The 21,118-nt window shown below is 37.9% G+C and overlaps 1 protein-coding gene across 3 annotated transcripts in view; it reads left to right on the top strand.

The window, feature by feature from the left end:
- LOC149218261 (uncharacterized) overlaps positions 1–21,118 on the top strand; it is a 505,532-nt gene that overhangs the window by 132,573 nt on the left and 351,841 nt on the right. For all 3 annotated transcript variants that reach the window (XM_089383872.1, XM_089383871.1, XM_089383870.1), the window contains 3 exons: positions 10,085–10,208; positions 10,292–10,351; positions 11,023–11,274. In XM_089383872.1, coding sequence (XP_089239998.1) covers positions 10,085–10,208; positions 10,292–10,351; positions 11,023–11,274 — 436 coding nt within the window. The remainder of the gene's footprint in view (positions 1–10,084; positions 10,209–10,291; positions 10,352–11,022; positions 11,275–21,118) is intronic.

Here is a 21,118-nt window from a genome sequence, read left to right as displayed (position 1 = left end):
CCTTGGTCATATTTTCAAGTTTGCCTATCGATTGGAATTCGAAGCAACCAACAACGTTGCTGAATATGAAGATTTGTTGTTGGGTCTTGGGTCGGGGATCAGAGTGACAGCCCCTGATCTAAGCATTATCGCAGTGCCTAGACACTCTGTGCGATAACACGTGTCATAAACATTAATTCAAATTTCATATACCCATGCCATTCGTTATTGCAAGTCTACGAAACCCATGCCTTTGATTATATTAAATGATGCAAGTTGTGGTAATTCCTTCTTCATATCGCATAGAAGTGAATTAATTGCCGAGTTGAGGAAACAAGTTATATTATCAAATGCCATAGATTTGTCACTGTCCAGGCTCGGATTTGCTTCAACGAATTGGAACAAGTCACACAATTACAAAGTTTGTTCACATGCCCTCTTTCCGTTCATGCGACCACATATATTACAATCACTAATTGACTTGATGTTCTTTGTAGATTTGAGGAAGGCCAAGACAATGAAATACATGAAAGAATTGTTTCATATCAGCAAAATTTTTTTTGGTCTATTATTTGGTTTCAAATTTCAATCACGCCACAGAGCTGGAGTCAAATGCTTGCTTCAGGTTGTTATTCAGAGAGTCATAATTTTGAATTGTAAGCCTCAGGATATGCAAAGTCTAGAAGGTGATAGCGAAGCCTTTAATTCCAAAAAGAAAAAAAACAAACGTAGCCCTTTACAAAGAGAATATCCCTTAGAAAATAGCCTAGGCCAGAAAGAAATAAAAGAAGTGTCAATCACTACTGACCAATTCAAGCCACCCAAAAGATCCTTTGCTACCCCACAAAACCACAGAAAAATCAAGTCTGCATACCTAGCCAACAATTCAAATAGATCACATCTTTTCTGTACAGTTCAAAGGGACGAAATTCTTAGCACAAAAGGATGCCCTAGCAGAGGGTCGAATCCTATAGGGAGGCCTACAAAAATCTTCTCAAAACAGGACACAAGAAGCCCAATGCATCATAAAGTATTATCATAGTTTTGCAACATAAGACTTACCTTAGGAGATCAAAAACCAAGACAACACCACTGTAAGCCTTAGACTATTTTGTGCCTCAGATGACCGAAATTTTACTTTTCCTTAGATATCCTTCACTAGGCCAAAAATTTCAAAGATACACGTAAGGAATTTAGTTGAGATTTGATGCATTGTGGAGTATATTAGTTTCTTCTTTTATAGGGCTAAAGAGGGGCTTTCTGAGATATATGTTGGAGAGAATAGGGAGGATAAATCATAAAACATCTTAATGAATGTAATTAATTAATTAACTTAAACCTTAAGTGAAGACTAACCTTTTAGATGAGGAGCTTATCTCTTAATATATAAAGTAATTTTTCTATTGGTGCAAGATGCTTGTGATATGCTTCCTTATCATGATGTTTCCTCAAAACATGGCAAAGAACCTACATGCTTGATATTTGATGCCCATAATTAATATAATTATGTAAAGTGACCAGCCCTTGGGGTTTTAGCCCAAAAACTGGGGTCTTCGATTTCAAACTTAATTATCTCTCAAACTAGGAGGACTTGTGTGATGTACCAAATACCACCAGAAAGATCTTTTCAAGGAGAATCTAATAACATAGATTTCCAACCTAAACTCAATGATTTGATCCTTCAAAAACCATCGACAAAGTCAGGGTACAACCTCAGTCCAGGGAACCCAAACCCTAGGACTTGGGTTTTCAACCATCCAACAGTGTAGCCGCCATCTTGATGTAATCCAACAATTACTAAGAAGCATTCATTAACCATTTGAAATCAATGATTGGTGGTTTTAGTCAAAGTCAAACCCAGTCAACTCCATGGGTTGACATCAATGGCAACACCATCCAACACCTCTGCGTCTGGAATGAAGTCACTCTGCCTTGCAGACAATCTTCCGGCCTCCAGCAACTAAATTGACCTCCTTTCTGACACTTCGCACTAGGTTTTGGCCTAAGTCACCTGACACGGGGATTTGGGATTCGTAGGATTCAGGATTCGTGGTGTCAGATTTGGACGCGTTGACCCCCCGGAACAGGACACGTAGGATTCGTTATATATTATTTTATTAATATATATATTAAAAATTAGATATTTCTTACACAAATTTTAATTAATGATACAAATTTATTGATTTCAAACATAGATCTTCATCTATAGCTATGAGCATGAATAGTACATACAAAATTCAAATACATGTCAGTGGTACTGGTCACATAAATCATGATTCATAATTATCATGCAATATATATTTTCACAATTATCATGCAATATATATTTTCAATATATATCATGCAATATATGGTTATCTTTCAAAATAGTTTATTATATTAAAATAAAAATAAAATGAAAATGATTGAACATCTAGCCTTGCAGAGCGAGAGGAATCTAATGAGTTGAAAGTTCCGCAAATATGTACTAACACTTTGGTTTTGTTCTGTCAGAATTATTTATTATATTACAATTTCTACAAATATTAAAATAAAAATAAAATGAAAACGATTGAATATCTAGCCTACACAACAAGAGGAATCTAATAAGTTAAAGGTTCCGTAAACATGTACTAGCATTTTGGTTTTTGTTATCTTTCAAAATCGTTTATTATTTTGCAATTTCCCACAAATATTGCTCCGACGAGGGTCCTACGGGATTTAGCAGTGACAATTGCTGAATATCTGATCAACACAGAGCTAGGATGCTAATCAACAAATAAACATTTTCACAATTAAAAGAAAATGCTCAGTAAGTTCGACCACCGAGTTGCTACAGGAAGGAAAGACGAAATATTCAGTGAGAAAGTGGCCTCGACATAAAGTCATGTGGAAGTGATCTTTGTGATCCGTGTAACTCAGAAATACAACACAATACATGCTCCATAGGAATCCGCATACAAATTGGCATCAAGACTGACAAGGGCACAAGCCAGTCCGCCCAATGTTGAAGAATGCTCTACTCCCTTAACTCCTTGCTGCAAACCCTTCTCCACTTGCCAACAGCTCACAAAATGCTTGCCAAATGAAAATATGCGTGGCTGTAATGACCAAATGCGGCCTTTTCATACCCGCGCAGGTCACTTTTTCCGCCTAGCGAGTCCTAGAAAACAGGACACGATTTCCAAAATCGTGACACGCTGCCAAAATCGTGACACGCTGGGGGATTCGACGTGTCAAAATAGGACACGACGTGTCATGTTTTTTGGACACGAATTTCGAGAGAATCATGTCGGACACGACAGATTCGGATTCATGGGCCCTATAGAACGAATCCGGTTACTTAGGTTTTGGCTCACTCACGTTGGCTATGCGATCGTCTCTGCAGAAATGTTCAGCCTCCTCTCTCTTGCCAAATTGGCATTGGATAGACACTGGAAAATCTCTAGATTTCTTTGCTGATTCTCCCTTAATCACTGATGCTCCTCTGTTGGCTCAAATTCTTCCCTCACTGAATCACTGTGCAATGGGAAATTCACACTGGCTGGATAATTCACTCTCCCACTTGTGTCTCTCTCCATCCCATCGACTTGCTCTTATAATCTCTCCTTCGAGCTTGAACGACCATGATTAAATCCTTATCAACGACTAAGATCATCTCAAACTCAATCCATGTGAGTTTCTAGAGCATTATCGATCTTCCTTAATTAATTCCCATTAATTAACCAATTTTCCTAAGTTAGACTTAGGAAAAATTTAAATGATGGCTAGTTAGTTTAATCAAGGTGTTTCACAAGCTTATCTTGCAAATTTTTTTTCTAGGTTTTGGAGATCTCATGTTGCTTAGCCCTTACAAAACGAGACTAGAACACTTGTTTGATGCTACAAAATCTAACACTCCCTCTTAGCGAGGAAGATGTTCTCTCATAACATCTCCCCTCTGTACCACACTACTAGTGTTTGACATCTATAATAACCTGTCACTGTCCACCAAGCCACTGCGCATAGTCTGATTCATTTGCTAACCCTGTAGCTGAACCACTTTGCATCTGCGTTGCTACTGACATTGCATTGTGCGTCCCTGCACTACTGCCAACATTGCCTGCGCTGCATCTGAAGTCATGCTGTTGCAACTACTGCAACTGAGTACTGATCTACTATCCTTGTAACTGGTTTCTGTAGCTGTCTCTTGAGTCTCTGACTGCACTAGCTTTGCTCTGTCTACTGAGTAACTGTTTGCACACAACTATCTTTGCACCCCTCTAGTATTTGATTGCAATTCGTTCTGCAACTGTCCCTCAAGATCTGACTGCGATTGCTACGATCCTCTTGCTCTTGAATACTATGGGCCCCTGTAGCTAAGGTAATGATCCATGGGGAAACACTTGCCCGATGCTATCCTACTTGGACTCTGCCCAAAGCTACAACTCTTAAGCACTACGCTCCTCCTCCTTCTCTAGGTATAACCGCTGCCAATGCAAACTCCTCCATCCTAGAGGTCAACTAATCTATCTTTGCCAAAGCTGCGGTCTACTACTCCCCCTTCTTGTCCTTCTTTTTCTTGGGACATTGGGTGCTGTAGTGACCAAACTCACCACATCTGAAGCATTTGATCTTCGACAAATCCTTCTTCGTCTTTTCTCCTCCCTTTGAGCTTTGTCCCTGACTGGGACCCTTCTTTTCTTTTTACTTACTGGCAAGGGCTACATTCGCCTCTTCCTTCTCAACCTTCGACCCTTTGCTACTGCTGTTGGTAGTGCCCTGGACAAGATTGAGCCTAAGCTCCTCCTGGTTGGAAGTCACAACAAAGACGTTCCTAATCTGGCAATTTGTCTCGTCCAGTAATCCCTTGGACAAACGTTGTCCACTCTCTGGTAAACCCATTCAAAGCAATTCACACAAGTTCACTGTCATCTGGTTTCTCCCCCACAACTGCTAGCTCATCTCAGACATTCTGAATTCTGGTGAGATAAGGAGTCACGCCTTCAACCTTCTACATGTTAGTGGTCCTCAACTTCTCCTTGAGAATCATATTACGATTCTTTGATGGATCTTGGTATAGCTTGTAATATTTCTAATGGAATTATACAATGATAAACAAAACAAACATAACCAAAAACACAGAAAAATACTCAAGCATCAGAACACCATTTTAAAGCCAAAACTGCTTTGCTGAGCCATTTTACTAATAAATAAGAGGGTACAATGAGGTGTTGGAAAAAATGCACCTAGGCTTGCTCAAGGCAAGCTAGCCAAGCCCAAATGAATAATAAAAGGTCCCCCTCAAATATGCGTCTGCTCTATCTCTTGGCTCTGTGCTGAACTGCCTAGAAATACGTGGCTAGCTGAATGGATTTGCTGCTAGGGCCCTCTCCGGTGCTTAGAAAATTATGGGAAATTAATCCTGGCCGCTCCACCAATAACCCATAAAACCGATGAAGGAATTGGCTAATGTTTGACGTAGGAAATTCGGCCCTATTTCCCCTAGCTTCTCTAGCTGTTGGCTGAATTGGGATTCCTTTTTGACCCCTCAAATCTGCCTAGAAAATTCTAGGAATTTGGGATTGTGATCTTTGCCCAAAACCCAGAAAAACCCACAAAGGGTTTCCCTTGGTTCCAAACATAAAAAGTTGACCATGCACAACTTGGCCCTCCAATTTCCAATTTTGTTGCTTTGACTGACCCTGTCAATCTTTGCTCTCCCAACTCTAGCAATCCTCCTCAAATGCCCCCGCAAATGGCCTCCCAAATGATTTCCTAACAACCCAGTTCCAAACTCCCCAGGATAGTGTAGCCCCAAAGAGTCTCACTCCAATGACTATGTAGTCATGGAGGAGATGACACAGTCCTACGTGTGATGAAAATGAGAGTTGCGTGTAAGATGGTCCTCTTGTCTGTAGCTTCCCTCTATACTCCTGAAAACCACTCCTACTGGTGGTGCAAAAAGGCATGGTGAAACTCCCTCCTTGGGCTGACACTTGAAGTCTACCGAAGCAAGGGTTGAGATCTCCGCTCGAAGACACTCGTGTGCTAAACAACACTGCAGACTTGGCTTCAGCTCAAGCGTGCTATGTCAAAGACACAATTTCTGAATAGATGAATGAATGACCAAAATGAGTGCCTCTTGCTCTATTTATAATTCGTGGCCCCTTCTCTCCTTGTGGTCCCCACTCTCTCTCTCTCCTAATTCGCATTCCCTTCTCTTTCCTCTCTCCTCCAAGAGTGTGAGTTCCCTTCCTTGGGTCGAATTCTCTCTCTTGTGGTCCCCACTTTCCACTAGAGCTGCAATATTCTCTTTTCCTCCTAAGTCCTGGTGCCAGAATTGCGTCCTATCCCCAAACTCATCTCTAATGTTGAAAATTGAAATTGGGGATATTACAGTCTACAGAGCTTCACAACGACATCCCACATTTCCTTTGCTGCTTTTTCTCTCCAATGTGGAACTATATGATCTCGAACTCCATTTAAGAGAATGTTATTAGAACCGAACCGGTGATTGAACCGAAAAACCTTGTGGGCTGGGAACCAGTTGGAACCGAACCGAAACCAGGAAAAAAAACTGGAAAAGAGACCGGTTTACCAAAAACACATAAAATATTCATATTTTAAAGAAAAACATATACATTCATGTGCATCCATATGAATCCAAACCATTTATACACAAATATGCAAAAGTTCTCATTTACATAGCATGTAAAGGTGCACATAACCAAAATAACATCGAGGGCAATCCATCTCTGAACCGAAAATACATCAAAAAATAGGCTCTAGATGGCCTCTAGCATCCAAAAAAAATCATGCTACAACAAATGCCTACATATCATCAAAACCATTGTCTATATTGGGGCCTTCGCCATCAATATAACCATTTAGGCATCAAAATAAGATAGAAAAAACGTAGCATGTCATGTGAATATTTTGTTTGAGTGATGGGTATTTTTAGTAGAGTCATGATAGAGGAGTTCGACAACCAATGCCACTAACATCAAAGTACATAGAGGGCTTGGTGCTCTTTATTAAATACTAGTTCCATACCCTCGTACATGACAAAATCCAATGGAAACATTGCAATCCCCCCAATCTTGAAATCCTGAAAAACTGTTAAGTCTGCTGGATTTTGAGTGAAATCTAAAATTCTACTTTCTCCATATGAAATCCAATGAAGTTGGAACCACTCTCAAACATCCTGAGTCATTTCATGGTAATGTTAAAAATTTAAGTAAAAGGATGAAAATGAAAATTTAAGGAAAATGTCACATAGAAATACTGGGGCCACAGGCTTGATTAGGCTGAGGGCCATAGGCTTGAATATTAGGCTAGCTTAGGGGAGAGTAAGAAGTGGGCCAACCAATTAAAAAATAAAAAAATAAAAAAAGAAGGCAAATTTTTTCTGCATGAAGCTGGTCATGAATTGGCTACTTTGGTACCGAACCTGCCTATTCTGGTTCGGAGTCCTGTTTTGGACCGATTTTGGTCCAAAAACGATTGGACCGGCCAATTCCACCTGTTCCGGTACGGTTCTGATAACGCTGATCCAAGACCATCCTTTTCGCTTTGGTGATATCCTTCTTATACTCATGGAACTGGATAGGCTCTGTTAGTACAACCATGGCTGCTGTCACGAACTCCTTCAGGCCATGCTCATCCAAAAGGAATTGCATCCTAGCCTTCCAAACACTGAAGTTTGAGACTCCGTCAAGTCTATCCTAATCTTTGAGACCTGCTACGACCATCTTTGCAAAAACTCAAAAACTGAGAAAACAAACTGAAATTTCCTCTCTTTCTTGCGACCCTACTTCTGATATTTGCACTACCCTAGGAAATGCACAAATCTGCTACTGTTTGCCTATGGAAATCCTTATTCGACTCTCACTCTCCCTGTTCTTCCTACTAGGCAACTCGCTCAACCTTCCAGAAGTCCTTCTCCGAAATCTAGCAGACAATTTGTTTCTTCTGAAGCTCGCACTGGCTCACTGGCAAAACTACTACGGTCTTCAGCTTTTGGAAATTGTGGATCTCCTTCTGAAAACTAGATCTAGAAACCCTTAGAGAAATTATGGAAATTCCTCTTATGTGTACTTTTATCTTCTTGACCCTGCAATGATCTGCAGCTGAAACCCTCGCTGCAAAATTTTTGCGCCCAAATCTGCTCAACAAACTGACTGATCTGCTCATTGGAACCCTCTATTCGGCAAATCCACTACCTGCAAATTCTGCTTCTGAAGCTATTCGAATTTCCCCAGCACCTGCAACTGGAAATCAAACTGTCTACCTCAACAATTCACACCCCTATCTAACCTGTGAAAATATGGAGAAATTGTGCCTAGATCTCCCTCTGAAACTGCACAAATTTTCTCCTCTCGCTTCTGAGCCTTTGATATGTTCTTCAATGCTACTTTGATACCATGTGAAAATTCCTTGATTGCAATTACTGGATATTCTTCTCCTAACTATCAACAATTTAATTGTTTATGGCAATTAACGAATAACTTACAATTGCAATCTTCACCAAAAATAAATTACGCTGCGGAAATAAAATGGAAGATGAGAAAATATTGCACACACAATAAAATTGACATAATAATTTTTGGACTAATGTCCCCAGAAAAACCTCATAGGGAAAACCAATGCAGTAGATGAGGGTTTATTTTATTATTATGCAGTAGTAAAAATTTGAGTACAATAATCTTGATGCTCAACTAACAATCCTCCGGAAAATATACTGGAAAAATAATTTGGAGAATTTTTCTCCCTTCTGCAATAATTCGGCCTCCCTTTTGCCTGCTCGAACTCTCTCACCGGCAACTCGCTCTGGCAGAATTCATATTGCTTGGCCTGGGAAAATCGTACATCTTGCTAGCTGGCTCCAAATGAGCTGTCTTGCCTCCCTTTGCCTTTGGAATGAAGTTGTTACGCCTTCTAGACAAGCTTTCGACCTCCAGCGAGTAAATCGACCTCCTTTTCAGCACTTCGCACTGGGTTCTAGCTCACTTGCATTGGCTATGCAGCCCTCTCTGCAAAAATATTCGGCCTCCTCTCTCCTTCCAAAACGGCACTGGATAGACACTGGAAAATCTCTGGATCTCTCTGCTACTTCTCCCTCAATCACTGATACTCCTCCACTAGCTCGAATTGTTCCCTCACTAAATCAATGCACACTAGGAAATTCACACTGCTTGGATAATTTGCTCTCCCACTTGTGTCTCTCTCCATCCCATCGACTTGCTCTTATAATCTCTCATTGGAGCTTCAATGACCATGATTACATCCTCATCAACAACTAAAATCATTTCAAACTTGAGCCATGTGAGTTTCTATAGCGTTCTCAACCTTTCTTAATTAATTCGCATTAATTAACTAGTTTTTCCTAAGTTAGACTTAGGAAAAATTTAAATGATGGCTAGTTAATTTAATTAAGGCATTTCACAATCTTATCTCGAGAAACCTTTTCTGGGTTGGAGATCTTGCGTTCCTTAGCCTCTTAGACACAAATCAAGACTAGAACACCTGTTTGATGCTACAAAATCTAACAACACTCTGCTTGCATGAGGGCATTCCTTTTGAGGTGGGGTTGTCACTAGTGGTCGTCGGAATGGTTTCTTGAGAGGCTGTAGAGAAAACTTCATGTTTGGCATCATAAGGACCTCCCATTTGTTGGGAAGCTGAGTATAGTTGGGCGCATTCTACACTGTGCAGGCCTGGCATGTCTATTATGTCTTTTGATGGTTTCCTAGTAAGACCCAGTTTCAGCACATGGAGCAGGTCCTACACTAATATTTGTAGTCTAAGTACATTGGAGAAGGGGACTTTCTCGGTTCCTTAGAAGTTAGCATGTGTGTATCATGCCTAAAGGTGAGGGAGAACTTGCTTGATTTACATGGGTGGTTCTGCATATACTTAAAGAAAAAGGATTATGATTTTGCAAACCACAAGATAAATACAAGGTAAAGACCAGAAAGCCATAGTTAGGGGCATGCGGATTTTTGTTTTATCATTTTATTGTAGTTTATCATGGTGTTGTTATGCACTTGCATTGATCTAGTCAAACATACACCTATTTGTCTCATTGAAAAGCTTTGTTCTGTTGCGTACATAATATAATATCACCCTCTTTTTATTTCTTTAGTGGTTCAGGAGTTGGAAACTATCTAGAGCCAGTCTCAGCTGTACCATTGAATGATGAACTAGCTCAAGCAAGAGCTTTGGTGTCCAAGGCTGAGTTTGAAGCACTTGCAGATCTAACGGAAAAGGTATGTTTAGGAAAACTTGATGTTGACATTTTCGCTTTTAGTTTATTGCTTATAATCCTAACTTCCTTCTGTCTTCTGGACAGGTTTTGCCACATTCGGATGATATCAAACTCCTCTTGATTTCAGTTGTTCAGCTTGATGTGGTAGGTGATTTCTTGTATCGTTTTACCTTTTTGATGTTGACTAAATTTAGTCTTAGAGCTATGTCAGTTCTATGATAGTCATTTCACTTGTAAGTCAGGGAATAAACTTTAATCTTTCCAAGCTTTTAGCTTTAATAAATGTGTTTACACATTGTTAAGTTTCTTCCAAAAGCCCATATCAATGCTTTAAATTTAAAAATTCACAGGGTGATTGTAATTGCCAAAAGCATATTGTTTCTTCCGATTCGTAACTGCTTTCATTTTTCCATATTTATCTGAATTATACATTGAAATTCTCAAAATGGAAAGAATAATTTTTTCTCTCATGGTCTCCAGTTGATTTTGTATTCTGCAACATTGTGTTTGAACTGTTTCTTTCTAGTTTGACCAAAGAAGGGGTAAACTGTGTTGTTTGATCTTACAATTGGAGAAGTAGGTTTTAACAGCGATCTGACCTATCTTGTTATGTAAAAAGTTCAATGGTTTATTACATTTGTGTCTACATTTTAGCACTTACCATATGGCTTTCTACATTACTTTTTGAATACTGGAGCAATGATGTCAGCATTTCTAAAGTAAAAATATCCATTTGTACACATGGACTTGTTTTTTTTAAATCCATTTTCAATCTGGTTGAAATTACTGAAACTCATAATTACTTTAAATTGCAGATCATGTCTCGTGCAAAGTATAGCATGGCATTGGGTGGCACTCGACCTTTATTAGATATCACTGATGCCAATGGCTTCTCTACTTCTCAACTATCTGATGCTGAAGACCAGCATAGCACAGATGGAAATGTTTCTGGTGATAATGGGGAGGATTGGCATTTGCATCTGCAAAAACTTTACCATCCTTTACTTCTGCAACGGCATCATGACAAAATACAGAAGATCAAACAGAAAATTAATTCTACTGCAAGCGTAAGAATATGGACAGCTAAAGATGCATATGCAACTGCTTTACATTCTTTATTTTTATTTTTGTCCATCAAGATAATACCTGTGAATCTGGAAAAATAATCTCTTGATCGTGTGATCTCTTTTTTCAAATCAGACACTTGTAATAATCTAGAACAACCATCATAAGAAGTCTTCTCTAGCTTGCTTTTGCAGAAGTCCAGTCCCAAACAATGTGATCTCCTTTTTCAAATCAGATTCCTGTAATAATCTAGAACAACCATCATAAGAAGTCTTCTCTAGCTTGCTTTTGTAGAAGTCTAGTCCCAAACAACATTGATAACATCGCTGATTTTTGGCCATGTAGTCTAACTTTGAGATGTTTTTAACCTAAGCTGCCAGGAAATGCGGGTTCGGGTACTGGTACAGGTACAACAATTTTTGAAACAGGGTGAGTGGGCTTGTCGAGGGTATATAGTATATTATAGGTTATATATATTATATATGTTATATATTATATAAAATATAATTCATATGAATTTTGAATTATGAAATTCAATTTACGAATTTTCAATTTTGAAATCTTCCAATTTACAACAAGAAAAATAAAACTTTGAACATTCACATTGAAATTTCAAATTTAATATCAAGCAGAGAGGTATGAATCATGATAATAGATATATATTATGTGTAGGACTCCATTGTCATACTACATTCAAAATTTGCCTCAAGGAATTTCCACACATGAAATAGAAAATTCCAAAAAAAAGTGAAACTGAACAATGAACAAGTCTAAAGATCACTGATTTGGCTTCCTCTAGCCATGTCATCATGATCGACATCACTAAGCTCATCAATCAACAGGGTCTCTAGTAAGGAACTCTCAAGGCTCTTGCTCATCCATCATCCATGACTGACTAAGTAGGCATACCCTTCATGTACCTATCTTCGGGGAATCATGCACCCTTTTACGGGGTACCAAATACCCATCACAAATAAAGAACCCATTTTTAAATTCCAGAGTATCGGGTTCTCCATACCCGAACTGGGTTCGGAAGGGTGAGTTTGAGAAGAACCCAGACCTGTTTTTAGTGCTTGGGTGTGCGAATTGGGTATGGGTATGCAAACCCCATCCCTAGGTTTGCGTATGTTGAAATGTTGTTGTCATTGATGTCAACTCAAGCAACACCAGAAGATGCCGCACCTTTTGTCGACCAAAATGACATGGGAATTCATGGTTTTTCGAGTCTGGATCATCTTTGTTGGAATCTTCTCGTCGACCTGTTTCCAGTGGTATGTGGCATAACATGAGATCCTTCATGGTTTGTGAGTTATGCTTGTTTGAAAATAAATGACCCAACTTGTGGGTAAAAACCCCAAAGGATGGTGATATGGCACCCTATCATTGGCTAGCACATTATATTCATGAAAAATAGGAGTTTTATCAAAAGTCTATGATTAAAATACTTTATAGAGGGACTTAAAGATGATTGTTGAATCTACTAATCATAAAGCAGGTTTTTGACCTCAATATAAATTAATTCTTTATCCCCAAGGGAAATAGCTGCAATCCTTGAGCCCCAAGACTTTGAAATTCAAATTCTAAAATAAGGTTCTCCCTCCAAAGTTGCAAATCGACTGGTCCTTATTAGCCTCTTTAAAATCCATAAAAGTGATTTAGATCTCTCCTCCAAAGGCAATGAAATCAATGAATATATTTTGATTTATCTTGCTCTGAAAATGTCTCGCCCTTGTGGAGACAACGATAAATCAAACGAGAGGCTTGTAAGGAGATTTTTGTTTGGGTTTTGGTTATATTTTTGAAATGGGGGTTTCGTTACTCTACTGAGTTTCAAGTCAGTGAAGGAGTTGAAAGACTAAGGAATTAGGGTTAGTTGGCATCTCTTGCGTCAAAATTGAGGATTGTTGGACAGTATAAAGTGCGGCCTATTCTGAAGTTTGCATTATATTTTCTATCTTTGCGGTAATTCAGAACAAACTCATATACAATTCAACCCAATAAATATTGAAATATCTAGCGTATGGATCATGGTTTTCTGTAGATGATGCGCATTGAACTATGTTAATCTTAAGCAAGTCTAGCCCTTTTGTTTTTGGAAATCTTCGGCCTATCACAATATTGCTACATGTGGTTTTAGACCCTCTATGATGAATGGCATATTGTCATTGAAGTTTATTTTTGGGACATGAAGAATTGAAGCAACATTAGCAATCTCGCCCTGTGTCCCAGACCTATTCCCTACGATCTGTATCTTTTCAATGGATTTGTAGTCTACTTCTGAAGCTCCATTCAAATCCGAAGTGCCCTCTACAGTAGACAAGAAGCTGCGACCTTCCACACAAATTTGAAGTCGTTAAGTAATCTCAAGAAGCTTTAGAATCACTCGTTGATCAATCTTCAAGATTTAGTTCTAGAACATTTAGAGCTATGTTGAATGAAACTTCTAAGAGCTTGACATTTCGGGTTGTACTCATACTTGAAATTGCATCTCCACTTTTCAAACTGCTCACAAAAGACTGTGAATTCAATTGGAATTCTGATTGCCAAAAGGCCTTTGAGTCATTAAAAGAGAAAATCTCTGAAGCACCCATTCTTAGAGGACCAAATTGGAAATTACCTTTTCACATTTCGATTGATGCTTCAGACACAACTTTAGGAGCTGTACTAGGACAAAAAGACTTAACTCCATATGCCATTTATTACACCAGTAAAAATTTGACTCCTGCAGAGTTAAATTATATTGTCACAGAGAAGGAGTTTTTAGTTGTTGTTCATGCCATCAATAAATTCAGACATTATATTACTGGCTATGAAACTTTTGTACATACTGATCATTATGCAATTAGATACTTAATGAATAAACCAATCACTAATGGAAGAATCACTAGATGGTTGTTGTTGTTGCAAGAGTTTAACATTACTATTTTGGATCGACCTAGAAAACAAAATATAGTTGCTGACTTTTTATCAAGGATTCAAAATGATAACAATGACATGCCTGTAGAAGATAATTTTCTTGATGAATATCTTTTTGTAGTATCTACTAAATCTCCATGGTTTGCAGATATTGCTAACTATTTGGCTACAGGGTTTCAAATTAGTGCATCTTATTCATGGATAAATGAAGAATTGTATAAAACAGGGCCAGACCTGATCACTCGAAGGTGTTTTAGAGAAGATGAAGTACTAGAGATATTGAAAGCTTGTCATGATGAGCCATGTGGAGGACACTTCACTGACAAAAGAATTTCTTACAAAGTCCTTCTCTTAGGATACTATTGGCCTTCCCTTTTTAAGGATGCCAAGGAGTATGTTAAGAGATGTGATAGTTGTCAAAGGATGGGGAAACCTATTCCTTCTAATGAGATGCCTCTACAACCTCAGGTACTTATTGAGCCTTTTGAAAAATGGGCTCTGGATTTTGTTGGTCCAATCAATCCACCATTGAGACAGAAAAGGTACATTCTTTTTTGCATTGATTATGTTACAAAATGGGTAGAAGCTAAAGCACTTCCTTTTGCTACTGAAAATGTTGTAGTTTCATTTCTTTTTGAGGATATCTTTACTCGTTTTGGTGTCCCAAGAGAAATTGTAATAGATCAAGGTACTCAATTCACATCCAAGTTGGTACAAAAGATAATGGAGGAGTACAAAATCAAACATCGAAAGTCTACTCCATATCATCCTCAAGCAAATGGACAGGTGGAGTCCACCAATAAAGTCATTGAGGCAATTCTCACCAAAACTGTGCATCTGCATAGAAGAGATTGGGCAGAAAAGCTTCCAGAAGCTTTATGGGCATACCATACCACATGGAGAAATACTACAGGGCATACTCCCTATGAGCTTGTTTATGGGAAACAAGTCCTGTTTCCTATTGAGTTTCAAGTCAAAACTTTCAAGACAACAATCAAATTGGGTCTTGATCTTTCAGAGGCACAAAAACAAAGAATGGAGCAACTAAATGAACTTGATGAGATAAGACAAGATGCAATCCAAAGAACCAATCTAGTTCAACAACAGAGATCCATATGGCATGACAAATATATCTGTTGTCGCGCGGATTGACACGACAACGCTCAGACCGAGGGCTATCACTCTGATCCCCGATCCCTCCGTTTAAGCCTGTCTCCCGCGGCTAAGGGGGGTAGTCCCTGAGAGATGATGAGACCAACTATCGACCAGTTGGTTGGGAGACACGAGACACGATGAGATAAGCACTAAAATGATTTGGTTAAATTAGCAGACCAGTGCCTTAAAAGATTGTTATTACAATGATTACTCGTTAAATGATATAGAAACATCAACCGTGAACAGCAATCATTTGTTATCAGCTTAATCACATGACCAAAACGATATCTGGCAACTGAAAATCTTAAAAAAAAGTGAATGCTTTAAACCACCACGAGTCATAAACCATTTAACCAGATATCAATTTCGCATCTCGACTTGAAAATTCAGCATGAAAGATATAACATGAAAACCACTGAATCTGACAAAATAATTTTCCACGAAATTTTTTTATATTTTTCAAGATTTTTTAAAAGAAATGAAATTTTAAAACTAAATCTAAACTAAAACCCTAAAATATTATACAAAAACATAAATCTAGAAAAAACTAAATAAAATCCTTTTTTTTTTTTTAATCTAACTTATATGAAACTAAGACTAAAAAAAAAAATTATAAATAAATCTTTTTTTTTTTTTTTTTTTAATATTATAAAAATGAAAACTAAAAATCTAAAAAAATAAAATAAAACTTTAATCTATTCTAAACCAAAACTCTAATAACAAAATCCTAAATCTTCCTAAATCTAAAATCTTAATAAATAAATTAAAATCTAATAAAACTTAATTTGAAACCTAAAGATTTTATAAATGAACTTTTTATTTTTATTATTAATTTTTTTTATATTTGAAAAATCCTTAAAAAGAAAAACGAGTTGTTATGAAATTCAAAATTAAAAAAAAAAGAACTAAAATCTAAAATCTAACTAATATCTAAAATCTTAAGAAATAAATTAAAATCTAAATTACGTTAAATCTAAAAAAAAACTAACATTAAAATTTATATAAAACAAAAACTATACAAGATTTATATCTTAAAAAAAAAAAAAAACTTAACATAAAACCTATTTTAAACATAATACAAAACTATACGCTATTTTAAATCTAAACTAACCTACGCTAACAACATGAAATAAAAACAAAAATCTGAACGCATCGAATAGCTGCATAAATAAACATGGAAACCACGGACGGCGACACGCTATGAGGATCAAACCAGCAGGATCGAATGAGGCACAGGTAAAATGAAACGGCCTGAAGAAAACGCCAAACCAAATGCGATAGTGTACTGAATCGAACCCACAGTTAAGTACGCAGAACCGCAGATATGATTATTTGCTGAGCGTAATCGTCAAGGGCACAAATCGAAAGAGCATAAAACTTACAACAAAAATCGTAGCTCTGAGAGAAGGATCGCTGAGTGAGCTAGCAATTGAAGAACGCAAATGCCCAGGTCGAAAAACGTAAACCAGATTGTCAAGCAGACGATGAAAACGCGTACCTGAGCTTACGCAGTCAATGGTGAATGAGCAAAGACGATTTGAAGCTTATTTCGAAATGCTCCGGCGTGTATGAGGATTGGAGCTGAAACTTCTGATCGTTTGCAGGTGAGGAAAGGCGTGGGGACCCTCGACGGCAGCGATGATACGCTTTCAGGATGGGCTCGACGTCGACCAAGGAGGATTACGGGATGCAGAGGTTCGATTATCACAAATGGCTGCGTGTGCAAGGAAAGGGGTCGAGGGGGGCCACTGGATCTTGCCGCAGGCTGGAGGGATGAAGCTACAGGATAGGTGCTTTCTGCAGGTTTTGACGGCAGCGTTTTTTGGGATCGGACCTCCTTTTATGCAGATAAATCCACAGAGAATGCGCATATGATAACAGACTTATGAACCCAACCAGAAAAAATGAATACGATTTTTGTTTTTATCAAAGATTGAGAAATGATTAACCCTAGACGCCAAGACGCAGATAAACTGAAACCGCGATGAAGATTACCGTTCACGTGGAAAATCAAAACAATGCTATAAAGAATACGCCTCTCATATGAATCGGTTTCTGGATTCTAATTAGGAACATTACCTGGCGCTTCTGAGTGGAACGATTAAGATTTGGCTTTGCTACCTGGCGTTCACTGAAGAGGAACCATTTACGCCCTCAGCAAGACGGAAACTGAGACCAGATCACCACAAATCAATTGCCTGAAGCTTCATCTGCGTGATACAATATGCTCGACGGCGGAAAATCTTAGACGCTTGCAAACTGGGTAGACACACGCAGCTTATTATTTTTATATTTTTTATTACAGGTGGCTGCTGTCTGGAGATACGATGAGACCCAAGAAATGTATGCTGAGGACTGTATGCCAGAAAACACCCACAGAAACGGCCAGCAGAAAAACAGATCAACCAAAATTTTATTTGCTTGCTGCGTCTTTATACGTTATACGTTGTTTTGTTTCCTTTCTGCGCTGCGTCCGCTGGGTGAAAAGACTTTCGCCATTGTTTTGAAGCATGCATTCTCCAGCAGCGATTTATAAAACGCGTCAGTATTTTTCTTTCATCATTAGCCAGATAATAATAGATCAGCACAATATGAAATGCCCTAAGGCATCTGAAACCCCGAGCTGAGTGCAGAAGGACTGCTGGCGAAATAAGGTGCGGGTGAGGGCCTTAGAAATTTTTCATAATCCTGCAAACCTGAAAGGACAAGATCACCCAAGGAAAATATATGCCTAAAACCAAAAAAACTGAAAACCCTAATGAAGACTGCATAAAGCAAAAAATTAAAACCCTAGATCAGCTTAATAATTTACAGATTTTTGGCCCCTTAACAGCCAGATTCAGCAATGAGCACAGGAATATTTTAAAGAAATAAAGATTTCAGATTTTCACTGTGAAGAACTTCAGAAAATCTCTCATGCAAATTAGAAAAATAAACCGAATGATAGACCCGGGATCAAATCCAACTGGGCTCAGCAAAAATGCTTGCGGGAGTTAGCTGGTTCAGCCGAGAACTTCCCCGAACGCCCACAAAATTCCTTCATAAAATGCTTTCTGCACAGCTCAAAACAACCTTCAATAAAGAGGGCAAAAATGCTGCTAGATCTCAAACAGTAATGGAGATACCTGCCATTACTTCAGAAACCCTAACAACACCCAAACCCCAGCAAGTGAACAAGATACCTGTGCTCACAATACTCTACAAAAAGCTATTATTAATGGCTGAAAATAAAATATGCAGAAAATTTAAACAATCTCATAGCATTTCAAGAGAGTAACACCAGCAAGATATGGACCCCAAAGTCTTCTTTTATTAACCAGAAACAGATTTACAAGAGAGCTTCTTCAGTATCAGACTCACAGATCGAATGATCTGAAATGACTCCTAGCACCCTATATAAAGGAAACGATCCCAACGGCTAGTTCGAGTGATCCATGTAGAAATGATCTCGACCGTTGATGAGGATCAAGACATCTCTTGATCTCATCCGTCGATTTATTCACTTAAAATATTATTATTTTATTAGTTAGGGTTTTTGCTTTATTTTTTAATTTTTTATTATTTTTTATTTATTTCATTTTTTAATTTTTATTTATTTTATTATTTTTATTCATTTTTTAATTTTTTAATTCATTTTAAAATGGATCATCGAACTAAGCCTTCGGAAACATCACCTAAGACCTAGGACTTAGGACTCATGAGGGGATTTAAAACATTTTTCGACCCTCAGGACACATTACATCGTGACTTTTACAAAATTACATCTTAAGGGACAAACCCATTTAATACAGACCCTCACAAATCACCCAGTTCTGCGACACAACTATAATCTAGTAGATCAACACACTAGGATTCTCCTAAAATTCCAATGACAAAATCCATCCCGGCTTTGGGGTCAGGTTTGAAGGAAAACTCTGCCGATCCATGGATCGGTGAGAGGAAAAACCTTCCGGGACGTAGATTACCATCAAAAAGTTAGGTCCACCTAGGCAATTCATATACACGACTCATGTCTGCTAAGATTATTTACAATCAATACATGCAGACTGGGTTTACAATTAGATTGATCAAGCTGCTGATGAACGCTGGATGGCACGGACACGCTGATCAGGTGCTGCCCCTTTCTGTCAAGAAAAAGGGGGTGCACTGCATGGGTAGTTGACCAGTAGAGGTCAACAATATCAAAGAGAGAGTTCCTGCGAGGAGATTGGGCATTACTGTTTGATTCAAAATTCAAAGATTTCCAAGGGAAATTTCAAACTCATTGGCTTGGGCCTTATGAGATTGAAACAGTGTTTGATAATGGTGCAGTTAGGATCAGAACTATTGATGAAGAAAGGACCACTTTTCTTGTGAATGGTCATCGACTGAGAATCTATCATAAGCCATTGACAAAGGAAGAATTTATCAAATATTTGCAAGATAATACTAATTTAAAGTTGGTGAAGAAGGATTTTCCTTCTTCCCCAACTTGATCTCCAAAAGTCTTTTTCTTTCTAGGAAATAAAAAAATAAAAATAATAATAAATGTATAAACTTGAAAACCAACAATGGTTGGCATGTTTATACAGAAAATCTAAGGTGAAAACCAATTTTTGACACTTTAAATTTTCCTCATACTGGTTCTCAACGCATTTTCTTTATATCCCACTCTTTTCTTTTCAAAAATAAAATAGCTACAGAATACCAGGAAATTTGCAGCTTTTACAGAATTTTGTAGCTGATGTTTGACAGGAATAACCAATTGGGCAACAGAAGCAGTGATCAAATTTGTTCTTGAAAGCATCTGAAGACAAAGAAGAAAGGAGCAAACAAAGGTTAGAAATATCAATGGAAAGGTATTCAAAGTTATGCAAACATTTAATTTAGTAATAAGGATTAAAAAACGTTTAGTATATGAATTTTATGATGATTGTACTGCTGGATAAAAACCATCATTGCCCAAGGTTGAAAGATATTTTGGTCATATCACCATAACACCGCCATTGTCTCCAATCATTTCACAACACTTCCAACTCAAATTCAAATCCATTGAAGAGATTGCCGAAATCGCCAACTTACATTCATTAAATCCTCCAGAACTGTCACTTCATTCATTCCTCTCTCACCCTCATTTTTTGTTTATACCTTTATCGAAACCCCTCATTTTGAAATGCTGATCCATTTTCTGTGAAGAAGAAAGTCAAAGGAAAAACTTTCTGATCATAGGGATCATTGTGAGTTCTAAGCCGAATGGAAGAAAGTTCATGGAAGGTTAGCTGCAAGTGAAGGAGATGTTGCAGAAAGCACAGTGGCTACATTTCGTGGAGAAATTTCATGGTTTCAACAAAGAGGTGACCAAATCCTTCGCCAGAGATTTTGATGGAGTAGAAGTTGACATTGGAGATATCAAATTCATTGTGACAGAGTCCCTTATTGCTGAAGCTATCGACCTATCCAGGGGCGGACAATGATGGTTTAAAAAAAGAGGCATAGAAAGTGAAGAATGAAGAATTTTCTTAAAGAATCTAGGTATGGACATATCCATTTTCAAGAAAGGAATCCCAAGCACTGCACTTAAAAGTAAATGGAGAAATCTATTACTGGTTATTCAAAAATTTATCTCTTGTGAAGGAAGGTTTGGCTGCATGTTCTTTTATCACATTCGCCTAATGATGCATTTTCTGGAAGGGAATGAGATCAATCTCCCATACTTTTTGTTGAATAGCTTAAGAAAAATGTTAGGAAATGTACAAAAAAAGATTCAATTTATAGAAACCACTATGTATCATCATG

Source organism: Pinus tabuliformis, chromosome Q (assembly GCF_031772625.1).
Source record: "Pinus tabuliformis cultivar Carrire ecotype Pingquan chromosome Q, CPIR1, whole genome shotgun sequence".
NCBI classification, from domain to species: domain Eukaryota; kingdom Viridiplantae; phylum Streptophyta; class Pinopsida; order Pinales; family Pinaceae; genus Pinus; species Pinus tabuliformis.
The sequence above is the reverse complement of the archived record's forward strand: the minus strand, read 5'-3'. Positions and strand labels throughout refer to the sequence as shown.